This window comes from Pithys albifrons, chromosome Z (assembly GCF_047495875.1).
Source record: "Pithys albifrons albifrons isolate INPA30051 chromosome Z, PitAlb_v1, whole genome shotgun sequence".
NCBI classification, from domain to species: Eukaryota; Metazoa; Chordata; class Aves; order Passeriformes; family Thamnophilidae; genus Pithys; species Pithys albifrons.
In genome coordinates, this window is record NC_092497.1 from 68,786,594 (window position 1) to 68,804,046 (window position 17,453).

Sequence of the window (17,453 nt, forward strand, 5' to 3'; positions counted from 1 at the left end):
AAAAATTACATAGTCAAACTACCTATCTGAAGACCAAATAACCAACCTAAAGTGATTTGATGAGAAACAGTAAGTGAAAATCTGCTTACTTCACTTTCTAAAAACAACTTGCTGCTGCAGCTGCACAAAAACTCTTGAGTGAAAATTTAATAATTTAATTTGGATAAGTCTATTATCATCAACTCACCTTTTAGGATTAGTTACCTACCAGAAATTACTTGCTTTTCTACTGAAATGAAAAAAGCATCATCTACATTTTTTTACCCATTTCTAGCAATCATTTTCACTGGGAGTAAAAAAGAGAATGAAAACATAGCAAAAAGATAGGAACTTCAGTCTACTTAGGCATCATCTTCCATTAGGTATATTCATCTCCAGTTTGAGATGGATCTGTGTTACCTGTCATTGTCATAATTTCTGTGACTATTTGTGGCACAACTTCACCAGTCAATGCATTACCCTGCAACAGTGAACTAAAATGCGTTATAATCAAGATCTAGACATGGGTTGAGGAAGATGCATGATCTCTAATTCAGAAAAAAAAAATCCACACTGGAGATGTTGAATATGCTAAGGACAACACTGTTCACTGTTTCAATACCATTTGTAAAGAAGTGAAAATTTTAAACTACACTTAGTAATTTCAAGTGATGCCTAAGATAGAAGTGTCCTCTACACATAAATATTTTAGATGCTTCAAAGAATTTGTTTTTAGAAAGCCAGAGAAGGTGCGTGTAGAAATCTAATACCTTCCCCTTTCCAATGTCACTCCCACTTTGAGGTAAGGCTTTCTTTGCAAAACACTATTAAAAGCACTAAGTTCCTCCACATTATTTGCAAATCTCTGTCAGTAAACAAAACATCTTGACACTTAACAACACAGACAACAACTTTTTTCTTTGTCTAGATCTTCAGAATATAGAGCTTCTTTTTTTTTTTTGATAGACTAAAGGGAAGGGGATCATCAATAGCTCCTAAATTTCACCCACTCTCCCAGCTGACAATTACCAAGACCATTGCTTCCTAAAACTAACTCAGAAATAAAATACAGCAGAAGAATGAACTGAAAAGCAGCTATGCCAATAATACTTGCTCACTGTCAAGAAATTAAATATGTGCATTCCCATGAGCCAGCTGTCCTTTTTCCAGACCCATGTTTATAAAAGATAACAGTCTCTTTCATTAATACCACTGTGAGGTTAAAGACCTTTTCATTAAAACCACTCTGATCCCCACAGCACTGAATAGCTGAGAGGTAAGCAAATTTAAGAGAAAGGGCTGGATATCTGAACAGACAATGGGCTGAAGCATTTAAGATATCCGACTCTTCAGTTCCAAACCTGTCAAGTTAACACAGACACATGGACAAAATGTAACCAACACCATAAAACTAGGTAGAACTGGGCCACAGTACCTAGCACCTTACAGGAGTGATGCCTGTGATGGCAAGGTTGCATTGAATGACAAATGATAAAGAAAACCACACATCCTAAGACTGCAAAGTTTATTACACTTCCTGGACTAGTACATGGCAGCCACTAGCAGTGGTCATGCAACAGCTTTTCTGGCATGGGGCTTTGGGGAGATCCTGTTCTCTGAGTTGCAAGCTCCATGGCTCCCTGCTTTGATCCGTCATGGCAAGTGCCATGCCTGAAGGAATGCTTTTTAAACAGACTGAAGAATGATTAATGCTCTCTGTTACAAAAACTCAAGAAGCTTCATAGTGTCACGGATTTGCTAAGAATCTGCAAGTGAAGATAAAATCTTAAAAATAAAAAAATCTGTTTTTCACAGATGCTTTAAGGTTCACATAAACAGTAGTACATTTTTTAACTACTAAATTAATTCATGTTTTGCAACTGAATGAATAATGCAAGCATACCATTGTAAAGCAACCAGGAACTTTATTTCTTTATCAGGACAGTTTGGAATTTCTTAGTTTAAATCCCACATTGAGACACAAAAGCAGTAACAAAATAGCTGTACACTGCTTCTGTTACAAATATAGATATTCTTTAAAGTGACTTTACATATTCTAATGTAGGCATTTCCCACACTATGCAAGGAGTTAATTATAAAAAAGCAATTCAGTAACAGCAGCATCCAGTAAGAGGACCATCTGGTTTCTTCCATCTTAGCCTACTACAGTGTAATTTCTGGAATAGTTAAAAAGACAAAGAGGGTGGGTTTTTTGTTAATTGACTTACACATAGCTATCCATTTGTTAATACTATTTGACAGTTACTTCCAATATTGCTTTTGTGTCCATCCCAAGAGAAATGCTAGTCTTTTATATTCTCCCATAAAAATGGCTTGACTGTTGCCTGCATTTTGATTTTAGATTTCACTTAAATGGCAACTGACATAGTGGCCTTCTTGATACAACTTTTTTTTTTCTAATTAACACAAATGATCTTTTTCTAATTAGCATACTAGCTATCTATGTATCTTTCTCACTCAAAAGACTCAGCAAAATTTTTCTGCAGGAAAACAGATCATGGGAAAAGTATTCTTTATCTGCCAGATTCCTGGGAGCAGGGCAGGCAAAGACAGGCAGGCTACAATCAGCTAAGGTTGTGATTTTTAGATAAAGTTTTAGCAAGGAAAAAGTGATATGTTTACTGACCACACTGATGAACAAAGAACAGCTCCATGGTTGCATTATACTTACTAGGCACTGTTTTCTATTTCTGTCTCTAAAATTAATATCCCCAAAAAGATAATTGTGGCCCTCAAATCTCCTTTTCTGCTTATTACTGATGAGGACCTTCATTGGTGTCTTACTGCTCTCTTCCACTGGGAGGAATTTTCAGGCCTTCACCCATGCTCAACCCATTACTCCTGACTTTGACTCCTCCATTCAAGGAGGACTCTACCTTTGCTACTACTGATAATGGCAGCAACACCAGAACATCAACTTCTTCCACACTGGCCTAAGAAATATCCAGAAATCTGTCAGCAGCTAAGTAAACCTGCTCTGAGTAGTTTGTTCACAGCTCTGATTCAAGCAGCTTGAAGAAAGGTCTGCACCGAGCCTATGGTTGGTCTTCCATTGAAAGAGGACAACCTTTGCTTACAGACATTTCCTATTAGGAAGGTTGTTTTCACACTCATATAGACTACAAAATACTACTATTATAAAAGTCTAGGTCTTCTAATATTGCAATTGCTGGGCATTCTCATTCACCAGGAATAGTTTCCACTAGCAATGGATTTTTTGGCCCTGAGCACAAGCCCTCTCCTTTCGAAACAAACACACAAACTCCTGCTTCAAACAACCCCAAAAAACTACATAAACAAAACTCAAAACTGCAAACCAACAGAAGAGAAACAAACAAAAATAAAACAAACAAACATCAAAACCAAAACCCTCAAACCTAAGACAAAATGAAACCTAGTTTTCTCTTTTTTTTTGATACATCATGACTTTGGAAATTTAAATACATAAACAGATAAGCAAACTAACCCACCCAAGTACCCACCCAGCTCCTTCTACTTGATCATAAAATATTTTGGGTTGGTAGAGGCCTTAAACATCATCTGGAAACAAATAACCATGTAAGTCCATTAATGATCAGCCTCCAGATTACATACCTTTTCCTCTACCCCAACAAGTCTCTGTTTTATTAGTACTTTCTTTCTTCAATAACCTCATCCCTGTTTTCTGACTACTGCTACCCTCTTGTGGACTTGGTGAATTTATAATTTTTCCAACATTATTCAAATTTCCAAAGTTTCTCAGAAAAATATTTCAGTTTTGTGTGGTTATTAACACAAACATTCTTTTTTTTTTCCCTGGTAACTTACTAATACAAAAAATACCCATCTCTTTCGTTAAGTGACATAACTTCATCCCAGTGGCTTGACAGTAAGAGAAGTACTTCTATTGTATACACAAATATGTTTAAATGTTACTTTTCTTCAGTGTTGTAACACAGTCCTGTGAATCTGGAAGAGCAAGAAGACTATAGAAACATTTCCATTCTCTTTCCTATGTGGAAAGTAAATACAATCTTATTGACCCTAGCCCTTCAGGCAGACAGTTCATGACAATACAGTCAAAGTGACTGTTCCTTTTGTCCTTTTCAGAATAGCAACTGCTTCCTCATGAGTCACCCCTTCTAAACTCTGCCCGTTCACAGCAATGATTTGATCCCCTCTCTTCAGGCGTCCATCTTCTGCTGCTGCACCCTGAAACGATACAACACATAACTGCAGGCCTATGCATTTATTTTTCTTCCTGACACACAGTCTTTATGATCTAAGATTGGTACGGTGTACAAAACCCTCTGAAACATTTTTGATTTTCAATTATTCAAAGACAGTCAATTGTAATACAGACTGCTAGAGCTCTCATATGCCCTGCCCTAAGTTTCACAACATCTACAAATCAGATCTACAAGATTGTTTTGTTCCCTTAATCCTGCTTGTACAGCTAGTGTAACATTTGCACCCTACCATCACAGAAGTAACATTTTCAAGAGCTGAAGAATTTTTCAGCAACTTGTGTAAGAAATCAGTCACTAAAACCCACCTGGACCCTTTGATTTACCATAAAAGTTTGAGATTCTTGATTCCAGTTTTCTCTGACTCCAGGCTGTTTCCTAGGGGAATCCAAACTATCAAATCCAGGTCAGTACCTGAACTTGTCCAAAGGTCCTGCCTGAGTTCAATAAAACAGTTTCCTCTATTACTTGAAGAAAACACACTCTAAATTTAAGGCAAGGGACCTGTTTTTCTAAGTATGTGCACAATTCCAGTTCTGAGAGGTGGAAAATACTGTCATATGCATTTGGAAATCCTGAATCTTTTGAAGGCTACAGCCTTCAAATGCTGCAAGCACATTTTGACCAGCACTTGCACTAAAAATGAAAAGCTGTAACAATCTTTAGGATGCAAACTCAGACCACAATTTGGCCCAAGTGAACTAATAAATAGATTGACTGAACAAATCTACACCTACCTTTGCAAACACTGTTTTTACATAAATGGGTAAGTCTCCATGGGGACTGCCATAGCCACCCACAATACTAAAGCCAAGGCCATCTGGTCCTCTGTCCAGAGTAATGGTCTTGTACTGAGGAGGTCTAAGAAAAGGGAAAAGAGTATTGTGATGTTTGGATTTAACATGTATAATGTCTGACCAAAAAAAATCATTTCTTTTAGGCTAATCAGTACATTTTCCTTTCCACAATAATAACAAACACTTCTATTATAATGAATTGTCAATGTCTATGTTATTTTGTGAAAGTAGCTATTTCAAACGCACAGCTCAGGACACAGTTATGGCTGTGACATGTCCCAGAGAGTGCTTACTAGTGAACTAGAGATGCAGTACCAGTACCTCAAGTTTCCATAATGTCTACTTTAAAAATCCTATAACGTCTAGAATTAGCCCCAGTAGCTTAAGCTGTAAGGTTTAATTGATTCTTCCCTCGTCTAATAAGTGAACCTATATTCATATGTACATGTTTATACATATCATTTGTAGGTATGTTTTTCCACATGTACCTTAATTGTAAGAAATTTTGAAATTCTACCTTTCAAAGTAGATATGTGTGGCTACAAATGCCCATCCTCTCTTTGCCTGTTCCTACAAGGAAAATGCCTCAGATTTATGACAGAGGTTGAGACAAAATGGTTTACCTTGCAGTGTACTAGAAGCAGTATACCTTGTATATCAGAAACATCTGATACTCCTGATAGGCAAGCACTAGAAAGCACATTATGGAAACACAGGTACTACAGTGGAAAGGGACTTTTTTGGTTCTATCAATTTATCCCAGCTACAAAGTCTCTGTGGAAAAATGGAGGACGTAGAAGAAATCAAACCACAGCACATTGTAACTCTACAGGTTTTAAAAGCATTTGCAGCACAGCAAAACATATAATGAAAAATGCAGAAGAGGAACCACGGGTTACAGGTGCAATGTACACCAAATGTGTAACCTATGATTATGCCAAACAATTCATCCATTATTTGCTAGAATTTGTGTATTTTTAGGTTGAGTTCCATCTAAAATAACAGGCTACAGAGGTTGTATATTCTATAGTTACTGACCCTAAATCATCCTGAAAAATGCCAGTTGAAGTCAGTCCTGCAAATGAAAGACTGGATGTAGGTGGATCCTGCTGCTGACCAGTTATGACACTCACTTCTCCTCCAGCTACAACCTAGGAACAGAGTTCATAAACCAGTAAAAAAAGAATTGCTGACACTAAAATAATTCATTGCAGCAGCTGGCAAAACAGTATTCAGAAAAAATTCAAAATGTCACTGAAGATTTTTTTACCTGCAATTCAATAGTGCCTGAAGCATTTTTTAAGATATTAACAGCTTGGGAATGAGTCATGCCCTCAGTAGATGTTCCACAGATGCTAACAATCCTGTCCCCAACCTGCAGAAGAAAATGAAGAAAATCTAACTTAATTACACAGATATATTCGTCACTTTTTTCAACAACAGCAGATCTGTGTATTTGCATTTAGCCAGATTTTATCAGTAATATATGCCAGGAAGAAAGAAATTAGCAACTGTATATTCACTGTGCATTTCGTCTTGTAAGCAAATAATCTTTTAACTGCATAATAACCCACTACAAAGGTAGGAAATGCAACACCAGAATAAACAAACTGCATTGATTTAGTGTATTCAGTGTAAAAATGTAGTGATGAATTGATCCTAATACTCTAGAAATGCACAACACGTAAAAAGCAGAGATGCATTTTGCATGTACCATGAAGACAGACAGATTGAAGTAGCAAATTATCATCAGAGATTCTGTGTTTGAATTCATCTTGAGATAACACTGTGCATTTTGCAAGAAACCTGAGACAAATTCAATCATCTCTGATACAGACTGGGTACAATACACATTTAAATACACTATCAGATAGGACCTCCCACTTCAACTCAAACCTAGAAAGTACTACCTTTTTAACATGAGAGATAAAATACACTGCATACCTACAGTTGCAGAAACAACTACCACACTCAGCAATGGCACTCACTTACAGAATGCATCCTTCTGAACTACTCTCTATGCTTTTAATTTTCAGTCTTCTAAGATCCAAGATTGCTTTAGCGCTTCCTTTCTTCAGTTAGTACATTTCAGCAATTACATTTTCCCATGCTACCAATTTGGCTTGCTGTTTCATCAATTTGAACAGCAAGAGTTCTTGACACAGGCAGAAGCACTTACAGTTGTATGACCAAACTCCTTATTGCCTGTCTGGAGTAATTACTGTGCATTACCCATGCAATCTTGACAGCCTTCTAAACAATTAACTTACTCTTAGTTTCTGAGTCTGAGCTGCAACTCCGTTTGGATGCATCATGGCAATAAATATAGGAACATCTCCAAGAGGACTTCCTACACCACCAGCAATGCTCACTCCTAGTGAATCTAAAGGGCTCTGTTATAGTAATGAAAACAGTGTTAGATTTTTCTGGAAAGAAACACACATACAGAGAATTTTACCCTTACCTAAAAAAAAATCACTAAACACTCTGTCTCATGAAAATCAGAATTCCTGTTGTCTCATGCCTTTTTCAAGATAATACACTTTGAATCACTGCAAGAAAGTATGGAGACCACAAAAGATGTTTCTACTTCTCAGCAGTACATGGAAATTTCCTGATTAAGCTGTATTTTTTATTAAGTAAATGAAGAATTCAGCATCAATCCCTTAATGTCAGCACAGGAAGTCTGAGCAAGGAAAACTGAAGAGATGGGACTGCTGCCCTTAGTACTGCCTATATCAATCTCCTATTATGAACCTCTCGAAGACTAGAATTAAGCTTTATGCTCCCCCTAGTGTTGAAGAACAAAATCAGCTGTTTACTACTGCACTGCATCCAAATACTTCACTGCAAAAATTGATATTGTAAACTGGTATTTACAGATTCTATTGTAAATGAGAATGGCTAAATACAATTCATCTAATCAAGTGAACTAGAGGCCAGGAAAAGTCAAATAAATATAAACATTCTGAACAATAAGAAGCAGTCTGTGACTAATCTCACATGCATAATGAAGGTGACTGAATATCACCAGTTGAACACCCGGCAGCTGACATGTCATTAAAAATACATGTGAATAAAAATATCAAATGCAAAAAAAAAGGCCTTCCAACTTTGGTACAGTTACCCTAACTTCACCAAGACTTAACTCAGTCTGGTAATAAAATTAGGTCCCAATATCTCTTACTAATCCTTCCTCCTTTTGCTTTCAACATAGCTCACAAAATATGACAGTATCAGTGAAACTAATTTTAAACAAAAATATAGGCAGTGGAGATCAGAGTCCAGATCTGAAAAGACACACCACTTCATTTCTACTGCCATATCAATTTCTCTTACGAAACAATGAATAGACCTAGCCTTCTTCCTCCCTGACAGCATCTATAAAAGTTGTTCCTGATATATAGTACTTCATTCTATAACTTACCTTTTTTATTTCCACTGTTCTTAGTCCTTGTATGTCAGAAGCTGCTGTCAAATGAATTAAAATAAATTTTAAACAAAAGTTAATCTAGCATTCCTAGAAAACTTTCCTAACAAAGTTATCAGAACTATTACTATGATTTTAATTTTCTACTGGCCTGTTATACATATTTTAAACTGATTTTGAAAGTGACTATCATTATATGAATGGGATTGAAATACTTCTAGCATAGGTGAAAGAATAAATCTTCTTTCCATTTAAATAACTTTTGGAATAAGGCTGTTAAGCATGCTGAAATAGAATAGAAAACATTATTTGCGAGCAATACTTTAGTCAGAACTATCTTCTATATTTAAGAATGAGACAGCTATTCCACATGTATTTTCATAAAACTATACAGCATCTGGATTTTTATGAACTAGACTGCTTGACTGATGATGAATTTAGACAAAATAGAAAATTTTGCCTCAGCTTAGACTCTCAATATTTCAACTGCTGATATAAAAAGTTTCTAGATTCTTTTATAAAAAGCTATTATAAGATATATATGATGTATAAGCAGTGACCACTCCTGCAGTGTTTTAATGACTAAGGAATTACTTTAAGGCCTACATCACAAAATTACAACATCTTAGACAAAGTGAAAGATCTCAGCTACCAGCTCACATGTAGAAAATACTGAAAGCACCAAAACCCCCAAAACTTACTGGCATTCTTCTTTAGACTACTTTCAAAGACCTCAGGTGCACTGGACCCTGAAACAGGGAAACTGAACGATGAGAGACTGCCACTTCCTTCACTGACCTAAATACAATGTTAGACTGGGATTAGAGAGCAGCTTCAGTCATTCAATTAATAAAACTGTAACTCATTGTATTCTCTGCTGTATTTTTTCTGTGCTCAGTTAAAGCTGACAGAGAGAACCTTCATATATTTCTTGGTCACTCTAGAGGGCTCTTTGTTTGAAATATCATTAGACCAATTTAGAGATTTCATGTCTACAACCTCATGCAAAACTTTTTGAAGTGCTGCTTCTGAGGGCCTGACTGGGCCCTTATATTTGTACCTTCTGTCACCTCACAAAGATCTTCTAATGCAAGTTAGACATGATTATCACAGTAGGGTAGGATACAAAACATAGATCCTTTATACATCCTCATGTGTACTCTTGAACATTCACCTACTGAATCAGCTAAAACGAAGTTTTGGATAGTCACTCAGTTTCACCTGCACAGTTTACAGAGAGATCTTTACCATATTGGCAGAGCAAGTAAAAGAACTGAATGGTTCCTGGACAGACTAGTTCACTGACTGTTCACACACTCGTCAAAACTGTGAGCTTCATCTTAGAGTAAGAGCAGCCAGAGCCTGCAAGTTTTCACCTTTTTTGACAATACCCATTTTGAAGACAGCCTAACATTTCATTCTTATCCAGTTTTAACCTGTTCACTTATACTGTTTAATTCTGTCTTGTCTTAAAACTATTCATCTTTAGTACTTGAGATCTGCATACTCAATCTACAACCAGAGAAAGTTTGAAGGTAACTTGTGAGCTCTCAGAAATGTAGGTCCTACTGGAGAGAATGACAATATGAGCTGTTACCACATGAAAGATGCTTTCAGATGCTGAAACTGATGTGAGTTTTGTAACACCACACCATTAGACCAACAATCACATAAAAGAAGCCTGACGGAAAGTGTGCAGGTTTCCTCCTTCTGGTGACCAAGATTACAGTAAGAACAAGCAAGGAGTGGAGAAATTCACTAAATTTATTGAAACAACACTCAATTTCATGCCAAGTATTCTGAAAGTAACACAGACGTTTAAAATTGACACTAACTTCTTCTGGTACTGGTGAGAATTGGAGTTCTCTATACTTTCCAGGCTGAAGACTGGAGCAAAGCCATTTCTGGATTATGTTTTTAGCTGGATCCTGTCTATAACAGATACAATATGCTAAGTGAACATATAAAAATATGTTCTGAAAAGCTGCAAATTTCTCTATCTTGGATAGGGTATGTGGAAAATCACTGTTATCACAAAACCAATTCTTTTAATTCACTTTTGTTATTTAACTATTATCCCTTCCAAACTAACTAATTTTATAGTTACGTACCTGGCTGCTCTGGGATGTTCTCCTCTCAGAGTGGAATGGCCCAGCTTTTATTCTTCCAACCTCTAGTCTTACTGTACCTAAGGAACACTGAAGAACCAGTCACTTATAACACACCAATCTACAAGACTGAAGGCTACAACAGTATTTAATTCACTTACTAGGTACTAGAAGAGTTAAAAAATATGGACAGAGGGGAGAGTGATGGACAAGCAACCCTGAAATGAGCACTTTGTAGAGAGTTCACAGCAGGACCAGAGACAGACTAAGGACACCCTGATATTCAATACTTAGCAGGGTATTTTTTTGTATTAACCAGTATTACAATCCAGACATGAAAATCACAAAAGACTAATTCTGTTACCTTGCAGAGTACCTTAATAAGGAGTAGTTCTGTCTTGCAATGCCAACATCTGGTTTGAAGTTGGCATTTTGCAAAGAACAGTGAAATGGACTATTTTCCAAAATAAACCCTAAAACCAGTGTAATACTCAAAGTCTGAGTAGTTATTTCTCTTGCTATTACTGAGAACCTGGCATTTAAACTGGAAGATACTCATCTCTCTTACAGTTTTGAAATTATTTATTACTCTGGATATGCACTAACACAATAGAAAATTCTGAGCAGGAAATTTCTTAAACATCTATCTGTAGCCTAAGTGGTATTTCTGCATTTGACTCCAAGCAAGCAGCTGGGTGAAATGGGCTGACTGCACATGGTAAAGTCCTTTCACAGCTCTTCAAGCTTTTAGTTATACTGTTCAGTGTCTACATGTCTGCATAAAATGCAGGTCTTAGAAGAAAATTCAAACAAATAATTAGAAACCAAGACATTATTTTGAAGAGACAGGTAAGTTATTACCACAAACAAGATCTAAAAGATTGGATCTCCAAAATAATACAAATAGCGTCAGAAGAAGGCATCTATCTGCAATGTCTTCAAATACAAAAATTTCAAAGTTTTGTTGCTATTCTGCTTTTTCTTTTTTCTTTCACTGTGAAGTTGTCAGTGTAAATTTCTCTATTCCAAGAACTTAACAGTTCAGAAGTTTGCCTTTATTTATAATGTTTTAACTTGATTATTCTAAGAGAGGTTCATGTATCTGTCAGAAAAATTCACAGTAATACACCAACATATGAAAACTGACAGAACATATTCATTCAGAGTGGGTTTCCATCCCTCATATCCTTTTGCTATTCTCTTAGGGTTGACACTAAAAGAGATTTATTACTAAATTGCTTTTTATTTTATAAATAATGCTGAATTCTCTATGTCCTGGAAAAGACTTGATCAAAGCTTGGCTAATACCATTCTTTCCTGCCTGTAAGAACTGACTTGTATTAAACCATATTGACAACTCTTATTCAAAATGGAAAAATTGAGGAAGTAATCTATGCACCTAAAATTATTACATCCTCACATAAAACGCAAACTCACAAATGAGATTTTAAAATTACAATGTGTGAAAGTTGGAGGTAATACTTTCCAACTGAACTTGTGAATAAATCAATTCTCTTTTAGTTTCATTACACCTTTCCCTCTCTTCTTGAAATCTCCCATTTGATAAATCTGCAAGTCTAGTGAGCGTAAAAACTGATTGTCTTTCCACATATTTAGGGATACTTAAAAAAAACCACTGCAAGAACAGGTAGAATTCTCAGAGTGATGACACATTCTGTTGGTCCCACACTACTTAAAATACCCTGGAATTTTCCAAAGATTAGAAATAATTTTCCAGCAAAATACATTTTACGCAGTTCAAAACAATTAAATCACCCCTAGGTCTTACTTTCATGAATGAAAACAGAATGGATACCTGAACTGGAAATGGTGACTGTGTGCATGTGAGTGATCATGCTTTATTCCACTTATAATGTGTGAAAAAAACAATTGTTAACAACAATCTGTCTAAGGTATTTGAAAAGCCTCATTTCTCTAGGGCTAGGACAATTAATTACAACTTAGCATGATGAAGTATTTAAAACATGCATATATGAATGGTAAGTGGGAACTAAGCATCTTCAATTAGATACTCCAAAATGCTTGTCAAAATGAAAGAAACTTTCCACATGAAATGGCACTTTTATTTGGAGGAGAGATAAAAGTACGTATGAAGAAGAATTGATGTGTTCTTAAATAAAATTTAAAAAGTATCAGGTAAGAATGGAAAAATACTATTATCACAGAATAGAGTACTAATGACTTCACTGTCACAACACAGACCAAGTTCTGGCATTCTCACTAAGGGACATTTGCTGAAAACACAGAAGTGCTCCTACATCCTGCCTTCTAACCACTGCTCACCCCCAGCGACCCCTTTCTCCACAATAAAACAAAAAACTCAAGAACTGTTCGAAGATCTGGAAAAACAGACCTTTGAATCTGAGTGTTAAGAAGCATGACCATGTGCCTATGTATCAAAGAGACAGCTACAATTAGTGTCTGTTAAATTTTATCCAGTGGAATGGTTTTCCATTGAAAAATGCTGACTCAATGGAATCCTTACCATGCAGCATGAATGTCTCAAAAACTCTGGAATGCAAAACAGACAAGCTGGCTGGCCAGCTGGACTTCCTGCCAGATCACAGGAAAAGTAGTGTATCTGACTTCATTCTGATTTGGAAATAGGGTAAGGACATCAGAAGTAAAAATCTATGGAGAATAGAAGTTCTAATTCCAAGAGCTGCAGACATGAGTTTACTTCAGCCAACTCTGAAAAAGCAATTTCTTATACTAAACACCATGGTCACTGAGAAATGCACTGTAGTATTTAACGGATGTAAGGTGGCAATAGACATATGTAGTTACATTATCAGGTATCACAGAATTGTACAACCACAGAATCATAGAATTGTTTTGGCTAGAAGGAACTGTAGACATCATCTAGTTCCAGCCCCTACTGCTATGGACAAGGACATGTTCCACTATACCAGGTTGCTCAGAGCTCCATCCAACCTGACCTTGAACACTTGCAGGGATGGGTCCTCCACAGCTTCTCTGGGCAACCTATTCCATACTTGACCACCCTCACAGCAAAGAGTTTCTTCCTAATATCCAATCTAAACTTACTCTCAGTTTAAATCATTCCCCTTTGTCCTACCACTACAGGCCCCTGTAAATGAACTATGACAGTAATCACTTTGGCACAACTACTCTGATGAATTCTCTGTCATTTAAAGTCAATTCTCTCTATCTTTACAAAAATGTGAGATAGTTAATCAGTTACCAGTTTGCTGAAGAAAACATAGTGTTAATTTTGGGTTGTTCTAGGAAATGGTCTGCTATTGACCTAAAAGGATATGGTATTCCATGCAACCATTATTCCCACTTTCATCAGGCGAAGTATCAAAATTTGAATGCACTAGATTTCAGAAAGCTTAAATCTGAATTCACAGCTCACCTCACTGACATCCCAATAAAAGTTTCAACTCAGTCTGAATAAAATTAAAGCTTTCAAAAAATCTGGACCTCAATTTTTCACTCTTATCGACCTTCTCTTTTCCCAATACCTTTAGCAAAGCTGCAACAGCCTCTTGGTTAGTATTTCGGACATCTTCTCCATTCACTGTTAATATCTGGTCTCCTTGCATCAACCTCCCATCTGTATCTGCTATTCCTCCTTTGACGATGTCTGACACAAACACGCCTGTATCATTTCTGCAAATACACACATGGATTTTGCATTACAGCATTGTTTGAGAATCATTTTTTATGGCTTGCTATAGAGAAGACAATAAACACTGTCTCATTTTTCTGTTAAGTAATATTGGGCTAGTTCTTTTAGGAAAGACCAATTAGCTAAAAAAAATGACATGTTCAGCCTTCAAGTCCACAGGATCTGAGCACCAGACCATAACAGAAACATGGACATGTGGACATGCCCTGCAAGTTCCAGACATTGATTCTGCAGGTGCATTACTTACCTTTTTCCAACAATACTCAGCCCAAGGCCTTTGCCAGGCTTCTTCTGAAGCTCTATATTGAGCACATCATACATGTCTTCTTCCTTATACTGGGCCTCATCTCTATACACAGTCAGACGAACTTTTTGGGGAGTCTGTCGAAGGACATTTATGGCTTCATCATGTGTGGCATTCCTGAGGTCAATTCCATTCACCTGCAATAAAAGTATACAATGGTAAATTGTGTAGGACCTTCAAGAAAATAAATAGAACAGACCTTCTTGTTATGAAAACAAAAGCAACTGTATTGGGTTTGCACAACTAGGTTTTAGAATTGGAGGTGACCCTACAGAGGTGGTTTCTGTGAGAAGCCAATGACCTACAGGGGTGAGCTGTGAGAAGACAGCTCCAGGATGGATCAACTACTGGTCAAGGCTGAGCCAGTCAGGAATGATAGTAACACCTCTGTGATATTTAAGAAGGCAAAAAAAGTTATTGCACAGATGAAAAACCACAGCCAGAGAAGAGAGGATTAAGAACACATGAACAACTCGGCAGATAACAAAGTCAGTGGAGAAGGAGGAGGAGATGCTCCAGGTGTCAGAACTAAGGCTCCCGTGCAGCCCATGGAGGACCATAGGGGCATAGAGATCTGCCTGCAGCCCATTGTGAAGCCCATGCTGGCACAGATGGATGCCTGAAGAAGGCTGTGACCCTGTGGGAGGCCCATGCTGGAACAGGGTGGTGGTAGGGATCTGCAGCCCATGGAGAGAGGAGCCCACCCTGGAGCAGTTTTTCTTGGTAAGACTTGTGGCCCTGGGGGCGGAACAACACTGGAGCAGGCTGTGCTTGAAAAACTGCACCCTGTGGAAAAGTGACCCATGTTGCAGCTGCTTGTGAAGAACTGTGGACTGTGGGATGGACTCACAGTGGAGGAGTTTGTGAAGGACTGTATCCCACGGGAGGGACCCCACTAGCAACAGGGGAAGGACTCCCCTCCCTGAGCAGTGGCAGCAACAACAAGTGACTGTAACCCTTGTTCCCATCTCCTTGTGTCGCTGCAGAGGAGAAGGTAGAACTTGGAAGGAGGGAGGGGTAGGAGAAGGTGTTCTTGAGATTTATTTTGCTTCTCATTATCCTGCTCTGATTCTGATAGTAATAAATGTAATTAATAGCCTCACTTTGAGTCTGTTTTGCCTGTAATGGTAATCAGTAAGCGAACTCCCCCAGTCCTTATCTCAATTCATGGATCCTGTGTTGTATTTTCTTTCCTCTGTCCTGTTGCAGAGGGGAGTAATAGAGCAGCTTTGGTGGGTAGCTGCCATACAGCCAGGGTCAACCAGTGGGACACTGAGAAAAGAAATCACTATACCTCTAATATCTGATCCCCAGCCCACAGTCTCCCATCTTTAGATGCTGCTCCTTCTTCATATACTTCATGGATAATGATTGCTCCCTGTGGACAAAAAAAAATTAAAAAATTGTATGTTGAAGGAATATGCCCCATTTTGAAACAAGAGCAACTGAAAATTCCTACTAAAATTTATCTATGGAAAGTCAGATGTATGATGGACAAATGTTGAAGAAGTTTATGAAATTTATTTATGAACCAAAATATTTAAGAAGTTCATTTACACTATCAATTTTAAAAATGTTTTTTCCTCATTTTTTTCCTCCATTGCTTTCTTTTGTGTCTTTCTATAAATGCTATAGAAACAACAAAAAACCTTCTTTTATCAGACACTTTAATTTCATTACTGTTATTTCACTTGAATGACACATATTTTTCCAACCAACCAGCAAAGTGTCTGCTCCTCCAACAATGCTTAGACCAAGACCAGTGCGCCCTTTGGAGATATCAATGGTTGTTTCACATCCAGGAATGATGGGACAAGTAGCTGGGTCAGAGGCTAACATCGCTGGAGTTGAAGATCTGCTTGTGTCTAAAACAACAATTAAACATCCTGGTTACAGTAACTAGGTCTAGGTATTAGAAAAGTGACTTTAAACCAGCATTTTTTTGAGTTCATTAAAAGCTGTACAGCTTCAGCTGAACAGCTGACCCACAGAGAATGATGCTGCCAACTTTTCCTTCCCCTCAGATGAGTGCTATACTGTAGTTTTATTTCCAGGTGTCCTGTATTTATGCCATCAAGTACCTGGATCACAGTCTGGACAGACAAAGACGATATTGTACACAACATATTCTATTTAGGGTAGAATTGAATTTGAACATTATATAATGTGTGCATTATTCGAGTTATTAACTTCTTAGAATTGTGTTGCTTAACCAATAACCTTCATCCATCAGTATCATTTTGACTTTCCACTCTAAAGAGGATAAGTCAAATGGAGTGACTTAAAAATGGCAAGACAGTCTCAACTATCCCCTTTTCATAGGAAAAAGGACATGACTTTTCTCCCTTCATTTGAAGGACTGCCTCTCAGTTCTAGACAACCATGACAGAGACACCAGCTGTCAAACACTTGGGCATTCTCCTGCCTCTACAACAGGATAGTGGGAAGGCAATAGGTAGGTCTTCAGTATGGTGGCACAATGCTTCATTTAGATGAACACATAATCCAAAAGTACTGGAAAATGCAACTCACAAAACAGCTGAGTTCATACAAAAAGAGGAAATGTACTAGAAGGGTCTTCATTTTAATATTACAATCTAAGTGAAGACAGACACAAGGAAAACATTACTTTTGACTGCTTCTGGTTCTGGTGAGCTGGAAGCAGGAACACTTGCTGGTGGCTGCATATTCCTCCTCTCTGCTGGGGCAGTGCTGGAAGAGACTTGTGCTGCAGTCAGGTTATCCGTCTCTGTGGAGTTGATTGTAAGCCTCACCGTAGTTTTGGATGTCTTCAGGAGACTTATAAACTGAATGATAAAGAGAAAAGCTGATGAAGAGTGTAACTGAATTGTTCAGTTGCAAAACAAAAATAAAGCAGAATAATTTTTCTGTAAACTGGACCTACTAGTCAC

At 37.4% G+C, this 17,453-nt stretch overlaps 1 protein-coding gene across 7 annotated transcripts in view; it reads right to left on the reverse strand.

Annotated features, from left to right (window-relative positions):
• Nucleotides 1-1,884: 1,884 nt before the first annotated feature.
• The window catches only part of MPDZ (multiple PDZ domain crumbs cell polarity complex component), a 106,034-nt gene continuing 90,465 nt past the window's right edge, over nt 1,885-17,453 (reverse strand). For all 7 annotated transcript variants that reach the window (XM_071581594.1, XM_071581595.1, XM_071581589.1 and 4 more), the window contains 13 exons: nt 17,171-17,348; nt 16,261-16,406; nt 15,836-15,919; nt 14,485-14,678; nt 14,071-14,218; nt 10,565-10,651; nt 9,155-9,251; nt 8,451-8,494; nt 7,294-7,416; nt 6,294-6,398; nt 6,062-6,174; nt 4,964-5,087; nt 1,885-4,191 (listed from right to left, as the gene is read on the reverse strand). In XM_071581594.1, coding sequence (XP_071437695.1) covers nt 4,045-4,191; nt 4,964-5,087; nt 6,062-6,174; nt 6,294-6,398; nt 7,294-7,416; nt 8,451-8,494; nt 9,155-9,251; nt 10,565-10,651; nt 14,071-14,218; nt 14,485-14,678; nt 15,836-15,919; nt 16,261-16,406; nt 17,171-17,348 — 1,590 coding nt within the window. In that variant the 3' untranslated portion in view covers nt 1,885-4,044. The remainder of the gene's footprint in view (nt 4,192-4,963; nt 5,088-6,061; nt 6,175-6,293; nt 6,399-7,293; nt 7,417-8,450; nt 8,495-9,154; nt 9,252-10,564; nt 10,652-14,070; nt 14,219-14,484; nt 14,679-15,835; nt 15,920-16,260; nt 16,407-17,170; nt 17,349-17,453) is intronic.